This window comes from Mytilus edulis, chromosome 10 (genome assembly GCF_963676685.1).
Source record: "Mytilus edulis chromosome 10, xbMytEdul2.2, whole genome shotgun sequence".
In the NCBI taxonomy this organism is placed as follows: Eukaryota; Metazoa; Mollusca; class Bivalvia; order Mytilida; family Mytilidae; genus Mytilus; species Mytilus edulis.
The window spans coordinates 36,358,277-36,368,068 of NC_092353.1; the positions used below are offsets into that span (position 1 = coordinate 36,358,277).

A 9,792-nucleotide genomic window follows, 5' to 3' on the forward strand; every position below is an offset into this window, starting at 1 on the left:
CTTCTAATGATTTTACTTCAATATTTACTGCTGACCAGAGAAGAGAAACAACGCATACCAAGAAGTCGTAGAAATGCAAAATAAATACATTGAAACATTGTCTTCTCAAGAAACATACAATTTCGTTAATCAAAGGTCAATAGGTACCAAGGACTATATAAAACGGAATGGCGTGCGTAAATGCTGATATATGTACTAACATAGATGTATACATCTATGGTACAAATGATATCAACTGATTAATATCCTACCGAAGGGTGTTGGTTCTCTCCGCACACTCAGGTTTCCTCTGTTCGCCACGAAACAAATTTAAAAAACAAACTACAAATGAGGGCGATGATTACAAACAAGATATATGTTCTAACATCATACTGTACGTATAAGTGTACATCAAGCAAGTTCAATACATTTCAGCAATACTAAGTTAGACTGCGGTTTTTGCATTTGTTAATTACCACTGGAACAAGTCTTACGGACGTAATCTGACTAGAATGTTAGATACAGCCATTATATTTTGAAAATCTTTCAAAGTCAATAATTGGTATAGTATTAGTTATCTGCTACACGATAACATCATATTTCCAGATGAATTAGTTTTATTCATTTTTAACTGAAAGAACGACACTTAAACTATAATGATTTTTTTTATCCAGAAACATCTAGCAACGTTAAGTAATTGTAATTTTGTTTATAATTGACAACTTTAAAAATGTCCTTTTGTGAATCTTTTTTAGATTCTTTGAGTAGTGTTGGTGTCTCTGGACTTATTAAGTAATGAATGGTGGTGGGCTACAAAGGAAACTTCCAACTTTTCAAACTTATTATAACGGTCTTAATATTCTGTATTGATTATTTATATTTATTATTTTTTACAGCGGATGACCACGAGGGCATTCCAATGTATTGCTATCGTCTAGATTTCCATAACTAGGTATTTACTTTTCTACATTGGCTAGAGGTATAGGGGGAGGGTTGAGATCTCACAAACATGTTTAACCCCGCCGCATTTTTGCGCCTGTCCCAAGTCAGGAGCCTCTGGCCTTTGTTAGTCTTGTATTATTTTAATTTTAGTTTCTTGTGTACAATTTGGAAATTAGTATGGCGTTCATTATCACTGAACTAGTATATATTTGTTTAGGGGCCAGTTGAAGGACGCCTCCGGGTGCGGGAATTTCTCGCTACATTGAAGACCTGTTGGTGACCTTCTGCTGTTGTTTTTTTCTATGGTCGGGTTGTTGTCTCTTTGGCACATTTTCCATTTCCATTCTCAATTTTATTCGTTTTGGGTTTTTAACCGATCTATAAACAGGATGACTACGCGGATATAAACGAGTGCAAAATATCATTACTTATCGTTAGTTATAAATACATCTCTTCAATGAATACTGATAAAAAGATTTTTGAACATAAATTAATTATATGAAAATGTTTTGTCGTTAGATATATATTATAAGTAAAAAATCATTGATAATATATATGCACACGTACCGAAAAATTGTGTCAAAGCATGCGGAAGAATATCTCAATGAACGTTTTGCGACACTCCAGGCAAGGACCGGTAACTCTGCATGGAAGATTGAATGCCTATTCATATACAATCTTTCAGAAAAATCTTACAGAAGAGTGTCCACCATGTACTTGCACTGCACTTTTATTACAAAAGTAGGATAGAATGATATACAAATGGATTAAAATTATATATACATGTAGCGGTTATATGAATATAATATATAACAATAAACTAGTGTATACGGATTTGTATCACTACAATATACATTGTAATACTCATTACGGTGGGGTTGAATTTCCTGTCATTTATTCATCATCAACGCAGAAAAAAATCTTTGTATATTAACCTCAGTTTCAGGTATAGAGGTGTGATTTTTTCTGTGACAATTGCTTTTGGCCATCCACAAGAACTTGCGGTCATCCGATGCTCAGTATCTCAGTACTTTGATTACCTTTCGTTATCCTGTTTTTCTGACGTCAAGCTCATATTCTATCTGTAGATTGCTTTTATAATAATTCACTGACGACTGAAGTTAAATTTCATTCAAACTTTTGACTAACTTCATGTAACTGCATATTTATCCGTTAAAACAGTGTTGCCTTTAGAGATTAAACCTGCGAGTACCTTAAACACCACCATTGTCATAAATTGGTACACGAAATCACTCGACCACATATACTAACCACTAATAATATCTACAACATGCACAGCCACTCGTCAGTAATCGATTGTTCGGTGGTTATCTTTGTTTGTTGTCTGTTATGTTTATCTTTTTCATTGTTCTTTTATTATAAATTGAAGTACTTGGTGTTGTTGTTCGAACTGTTTCACTGTTTGTCATATTAGGGATTTCCTACCTAATAATACGGTAAGGGCTGGGTATTTTTAAGGAAACACTGTGGCATATGTTTGGTAAAATCGATACCATTTAGAATCAGTTTCATTGTTGTCACATATATTTGCAAATCGTACCACATCTCTTTATCATAGTTTTCATCACTTTAATCTACATACAAAATGTACACCCAAACTTTATCAACGTTAATCTGCATTATCATCAAACATTACAGTATTGTGTTTCTACTTGAGATACACACCAACCGTACCTCAAAAAGTGTCTATACATTACTAAGATCGAGATCGTGTGGACACACATATTTCAAAGATGTATTATCTGTAATAGGGTCTGCTTACTCTTGCAGAGAACCTGAGATCACATCCTGATTTTGGTGGTGTTTATGTTCCTCAGTGTTTATTTTTCTATATTGTGTTTGGTAGAGTGTTGTTGGTTTTTTTTGTCGTTGTTCGGTTTTTATTTCCCATGATTTTGACAGTTTGTTCTCGCGGCTCATGAGTTTGACTATCTATTTGTATATCCCGGCTCTCTTGTATTGCTTGTGTTTGAATATAATTAATTTTACATGAACACAAAACTGGATTGTTGGACATTTCAAGGCATTAGTTCAAAGCTGTTTACAAGATGTTGACTCTTAAAATAACATGTTTAATTAGATAACCTGTATTGTTGGGTAGCTGTCTCGTTGCCCTTTTTCTTTTTCTTTTTCTATACATCCTTTAACTTTTAAGACTGCGTTCAAAGAAAGAAAACTTGTATCAAGAAAAGTTATACATGTGTAACCCAATTCGTGTACCTGTTCAATGTTTGATTTCTTATCTTTAGAATTTTAATACACATATACACATACCATTGCAGTTTGCAGGTGTCCAAAATGCCATATTCAACTGTTCTTGTTTTGTTGTACATAGTCCAAACAGGAATTGCGGATACAGAAAACCATGACCACCACAGACGCCTTCTACTCAACGATCCAGACGTTTTAAATTCGAGGATGGGGAATATAGAGAAATCAATGCAGGATATGGTTCGTCTTACCCAACAACTACAGACACAAAATACCAATATGCAGTCTACCATAACACAACTACAAACAGAGTTAACACAGGAAAAGGAAAAAGTTTCTAAAGCTTTGCTGAATGGTAGTATAACCTTTTTAGCTCACCTTGCCTGAAAGTCTCAGTGAGCTTTTCACATCATTTGGCATCCGTGGTCCGTCTACGTCGTCCGTTAAGATAACTTTAACTAAAATCTTCTCCTCTGAAACTACTGGGCCAAATTTGACCAAACTCGATCCTAACCATATTTGGGTTACTAGTTAATAAAAAGTGGGCGACGACCCTGCCTGCCAAGCAATATAAAAAAGATGATGTGTATGATTGCCAATGAGACAACCGTACACAAGAGATCAAAATGACACAGAAATTAACAACTATAGGTCACCGTACGGCCTTCAACAATGAGCAAAGCCCATACCGCATAGTCAGCTATAAAAGGCCCCGAAATGACAATGTAAAACAATACAAACGAGAAAACTGACGGCCTTATTTATATAAAAAATGAAAAAATAGAAAATAGGGGTAAATTGCAGTATGTGGCTTATATCTTTGAAACTAAATCACTTAAAGTATTTTTTACATTTGGATAAAAATATTGATCAAGTAAGATCTATATGCCCTCAAATTTACAGATAAATCAGACAACCCGATGTTGGGTTGCTGCATCTGAATTAGAAATTTTAACGAAATTTTGCAGGTTTGGGTTATTATCTTGAATATTATAATAGATAGAGATAATAAACTGTCAACAGCAATAATGTTCAGCAAAGTAAGATCTACAAATATGTCAGCATGACCAAAGTGGTCAATTGACCCCATAAGGAGTTATTGCCCTTTAAAGTCAAATTTAACATTTTTTTGTAAATTTTTGTAATCTTTTACAATAGTCTTCTCCTCTAAAACTACATAGACAAATTCAACCAAACTTGACAACAATCATAATTAGGGTACATTGTTAAAATATGTGTCCGCTGCCCCATCTGCCAACCATCATAGCAGCCATACCTAAAAAGAGAACACAGGAGTGAAATGCAAGTTGTGTCTATTATATTGAAAACTGTTTTGAGAAGAGTAAATCTAACAGGGTTAAACATGTTCAGAATATTGAGATCTACCTATACTACTGTTTCTAAAAAAAAACCCAGTCAGATGACTTCTTATAGGAGTTATTGCCCTTAAATGATTTATTTTTTAATTTTTGCATATCATTTTGAAAACAATTAAAAATATTTAGAAACTTAAATAATTAAAAATGATCAGTTCAACACGATGTCCAAATAAGTCAAACATGGCCGAAATCATCAGACGACTAAATGTATTGAGTTGTTGCCATTTCACGACGATTTCTACCAAGTTCTGCTGTTATAGCCCGACTATCTTAAATATTTTAATAGATATAAAGAAACTATAACAGGGACAAGACAAGATCTGCAGATTTATATTGAAATGAGTACTTTTGAAGTTTAATTGTGGGAAATTTGAAAATAATACTTGTATTCTTTATTATATATTATTGTTGCATTGTTTCATGCATCAATTGACCGCGCTGAAGTACGTCCATTAGTCATACTTCATTATTCAAAATAAGCTATTTCCTCATTTTAACGCGTATTGTAGAATTTAGGTCCTCCATAAACCCTCTTATGGTCATTGCGAATCAGGATATAGCTATAGTGTCACAGTAAAGTTTTTTTTTTATATTTATTTCACTATTCACCGCTTCAAGTTGAATAATGAAACAGAAACTATTTCATTATTCATTATTCATTTTTTAATATTGAATAGTGAAATTACGGAAATTAAGGCAAATGTTGATTTTTACACATTCTGATTACTGATTCGTGTACGTAATGCAGTTCTTTTTATTCGTGTTTTAATGGTAGGAACATTATTTTTTCTACAAGGTTGACGAATCAAACGGACGCGATCGATTTCTCGAGGCTCAATACAACTTTCTGTGAACCTTGAAATGCGTCTTGCTACAACATTTAGCTAGTTAATTAATCACTACATGAAATGTCCATAGATCGCTTGAGAGAACCTTGCCATTGTCGAAATTGATAAAAGTCACACTCAAACACAACACAGAATTGCTGTTTCGTTTTAGACCTTTTTAAGCAGATATATAGATCGGCCACCAAGGTAAAAGATCAAGACAATGACATGTATGAAATATTGTAGGTCGCCTCATTTTGTGTAGATTTGTCAAATACAAATATAATACGTATACTGTTAATCATTTCAAGATATTAAGTATCAACTGTTTTGGGACATTCCCATATTTGAATGAAGATATCATAATTTTTTATTTTATTTGCAAGACATAGGATCAACGTACATTCGCTGGGGACGTAAACAATGTAGCGGAGTGAACACAGAGATACTTTATACAGGTAATAAACAGAAAGTAGTGTGTTTTTTAATTGTTTTAATTTCTTCAAATATACGAAAAAGAACTTTTGAATGCAAGAAACATGCACTTAATACATTTTAATATATCCTCACTCAATCTGAAATATACATAATCATTTAAAAGAAGTGCTTCATTTATACAACTTTTTAAATCTTCTAGACTACATTGGTCTAAAAACTATAAATTGCAGTTTTGAGTTCAAAATCGGTTACATTTTCTATATTTTGTATTGGTACGCTGTTTTTAAGGTTGAAATGATAAGAAGTAAATTTGTTTTTCTACAATTCGATTTGCGATGTCTGTTTTCGTGCACAACATTGAGAACTTTTCCTTCAGTTACATCATTTGATGCTCCCAGACACAATAATATCTCAAAGAAAGACCTGCTTTGACTTTGTTATAATATAGATACTTCAGACTGGATTGCTTAAGGGGAAGTGCACCAGTTTGTCTAGTTTCATGTTGTGTCTAACCGATTTAGAAAATAAATGAAAATTTTAAAAATCCACCTTCGCTTTCGCAATAAGATTTTTACAGAGTGTTGTACTACTTTTGGGACAAATTATATCAAAATTATAGAAAACTTTATCAACTCTAACTAAAGATATGGACAATTGTACGTTTAGGGGGTCTTGAAATCTTTTGACAGCTTCCAAAATGCTAATGTTTATCTTATTAGCTGGACCAAATCACTACTTGACTTTAAAATTCATGACCCATTTTTTTCACCGTGTAATTTCATCCCCCTACTTGCTATTTGAGGCATAAAATAAGAAAAAAATAAATTTCGAAGGGTTATAAAAAAAAATGGCAAGTAACACACTGTCCACACTAGGGACAACGAAAATCACGATAATCAAAGGACGATAACTGTGTACTCGGACCACTTGTCTATAAAGGAGTAGGATCAGTAAGACCCCTTTTAGGCCCCAAAATTACAGTTTTACAAATTCGTGAAAATGTAATCTATTAGCTATTTATTGGAAAGTAGAATGCTTCTGCTTCACAAATATGGTCTGTTATTTTTTTTTTTTGCCATATCGGTTACTAGCATCATTAAATCGTGATAAATTACTGAAATCTTCACAATTTTAGCATTTTAGTTAAATTTTAGACGGTTTCCGTCTTTACTGAAAGTGGACGCATTCGTGTTCATTCATAATATTGAGATGTAAGTTGTATTTGATGATAATATTTAACATATATTAAGGTTGAGGATGAACACGGATGCGGCCACTTTTATTTTTGACAAAAAAACATCTGAAAAGTGACGACTTTTTGCATATTTGATAGATTTTTCATATTTAATCTAGAATCGGATCGTTTTTATTGACTTTATCAGTTAAAATCTTTCCCTTAAACTTATTGAATCAATTGAAACCGACACTTAAGTGTTTAAAAAGTGTCCAAAATACTTCGTTAGATGAACCTGAAAGAGACCAAAATCGGCCCTTGCCGGACCTACTCCTTTACAAAACGTATTCATAAAATATATTTGAAACGTAGTTTTGAGGATGATTTGATTTGATTAATATGAGTGGAGGTCAAGCACCAAGACATATCGTATTTACCTTCATAAACATCTTATTTAATTTAGATCTTTTGAGGGCGTATGACATTTGCGCCGATTTTCAAAATTTTCATTCTTTCATTTGCGCCGATTTCATTTTTTCATTTGCGCCGATTTTATAATTGCTCCTAATTAGATTTACAGGTAAGTTAAAATGTGTACATGTACTATACCGTGAAGGTATATTGGTAAAATCTGGTTATAAATATAGGTTTTAGTTTACTTTGAATCATATTATTCCGGAACTTTGCTGTAACACAATGGACATATTGCACACTGTGCACAACAAGCCGAGAAGTCAATTTTTTTTGACTATCGACGGCCATACACATAAATAAGTATGTGAGCCAGACAAAGAAAAGATGGACTTCGTTATTGACAATTACGACAAATAAATAAGAGACAAAATCACAAGAAAGGAATATATTAGTTTAAACATATTTTATTTGCATAAGTAGCAAAAGGGATTGGACACAAGTTATAACAACATTAGAGACGTCCTCTCCCAATATATTAGATGTGTTGCCTATAAATACTCAGCAAAAACAGATTTGTGATTTTAACGTATTCCGTTTTTATTCATGGATTGGAATGCAGTAAATAGATTATCAATTCGTCATTTTAGTATAAACAGAGTGCTTTAATCTTATGTTTTTATCTCTTGATTTTAAAGTATGTGAATATAGTATGCACCTGGCTAACGGAAGAGGTCTATAATAGTAAATGAAAAATAACATGACTTGGATTGAGGGTTGTCTTATTTGCACACATACCACATCTTCTTATATCTATTCACCTGTAATTAATCTGTAGTTTACCTGTAAAAAAAATCGGCGCAAATGAAAAACAAAATCGGCGCAAATGAAAGAAAAAATCGGCGCAAATGAAATGCTGATCGGCGCAAATGCAAAACGTCGCTTTTAATAGGTTAAATATATATTTGGTAGTGTAGGCTGTGACTCAAATCTTGATATCATTGACAAGGACTATTTGTCAGTTTTTGTAGTATTGAATTGAGAAAAAAAGAAGCTGAAAGACCCTAACATTCTAAAAATGTAAATGCTGTCTTGTGGACATCTGAAGAATACTTTTGGGTTTATGGGTAGATTTATATTTTGTTTTGAATTGATTGATTTCAAACACCTTTTGAAATTTTTTAATTAAGATTTTTAAAGTGGTGAAACAATGGCTTTATGATACCTTCTCCTTAAATGCTGTTGTTTTTTTTTCCTCACTCGAAAATATCTGAAAATATTTAAAAATTAATCAAAAATACTAAATAATATAAAACACAAAATTCTTCGGCTTTCTAATAATTTTATTAATCCAGACCAATAAGAACCTTTACAACTCTTTTGAACAAAAATAAAAGAACAATCACATACAATTAAGTGATATTTTAAAGTAGAAAAATTTGTAAATATTAGTAATATATATTATTCGGTCATGAATTTATTACTCTACATTTGTTTTATACAATACAACAATGTACAATGTAAATTATGGTTTTTAAGGTTTTGCAGCAGGCCAAGACTATTATAATTCAAATTATTTTGGCGGTCCAGCTAATATGCTATGTCTTCCAAACAATCCAGAGCTAAGCAATAGAACAGCACCCGGTAACAGTTTATTGGTGGGAACAGAATATCAAGATGGAAACTTCTTTGGTCATGGTGCAGAAGATGAAGATGTCCCATGTGCACTATGCAGAAGCGTAAACACATCAACATCTATAATGATACCTGGTAGGGAATCGTGTGATAGTGGTTGGAAAATAGAATATCGCGGAATATTGGCATCAGGGGCTCACCATTATAAACCATCATCATATATCTGCCTTGACAGTCATCCAGAATTTCTACAAGCTGGAGAAGATAACAAGAATGGTCATTTATTGTATGCTACCAGGACTAAATGTGGATCGTTGGCCTGTCCCCCTTATGCTAACAACATGGCTATAAACTGTGTTGTTTGCTCTAAATAAAACATTGTTCTGCCTTCAGCACTATTTTTTATCGCATTTTCTGAATGAAATAAGGTGATTTCACATTTCACATTTTTACATTTTTAAAACCTTCAGTTTCGGAATTCATGGAATGTATTTAAATGTTATTTGAAAATAATGAACTATATATAAGGAAAAAAATACTTCCCTTTATTTCAAGAGACACGTGTTTTTCTTGCATTTAATACAAATTCTTCTACCCTTGGAACACATCTTTTGGAAAGAAACGAGAAATATCAAGGACAAGATAAATGAAAATGTGAATCAAAATCATTAAATCAAAAACATGGAAAGCCCGAACCAATTTTGAACATCTATATTTTCCAAATCCATAGCTTGATACAAAAACAAGGCAAACAAGTAAAAAAAATTATGAGCTT

General features: G+C 32.6%; 1 protein-coding gene across 1 annotated transcript; it reads left to right on the forward strand.

Annotated features, from left to right (window-relative positions):
* Window positions 1-3,213: 3,213 nt before the first annotated feature.
* LOC139491044 (uncharacterized) lies at window positions 3,214-9,409 on the forward strand. Its single transcript, XM_071278315.1, has 3 exons — window positions 3,214-3,508; window positions 5,746-5,817; window positions 8,922-9,409. Exons 1-3 carry the CDS (start codon window positions 3,241-3,243, stop codon window positions 9,389-9,391), a joined length of 810 nt encoding a protein of 269 aa, XP_071134416.1. The 5' UTR covers window positions 3,214-3,240; the 3' UTR covers window positions 9,392-9,409.
* Window positions 9,410-9,792: the final 383 nt, after the last annotated feature.

Excerpts from the sequence above, each read along its gene's own strand:
- LOC139491044 (XM_071278315.1), top strand. The coding sequence starts at position 3,241 with ATGCCATATTCAACTGTTCTTGTTTTGTTGTACATAGTCCAAACAGGA. Across the intron at positions 3,509-5,745 it reads TTCTAAAGCTTTGCTGAATG|ACATAGGATCAACGTACATT; the intron begins GTAGTATAACCT and ends TTTATTTGCAAG. Across the intron at positions 5,818-8,921 it reads CACAGAGATACTTTATACAG|GTTTTGCAGCAGGCCAAGAC; the intron begins GTAATAAACAGA and ends ATGGTTTTTAAG.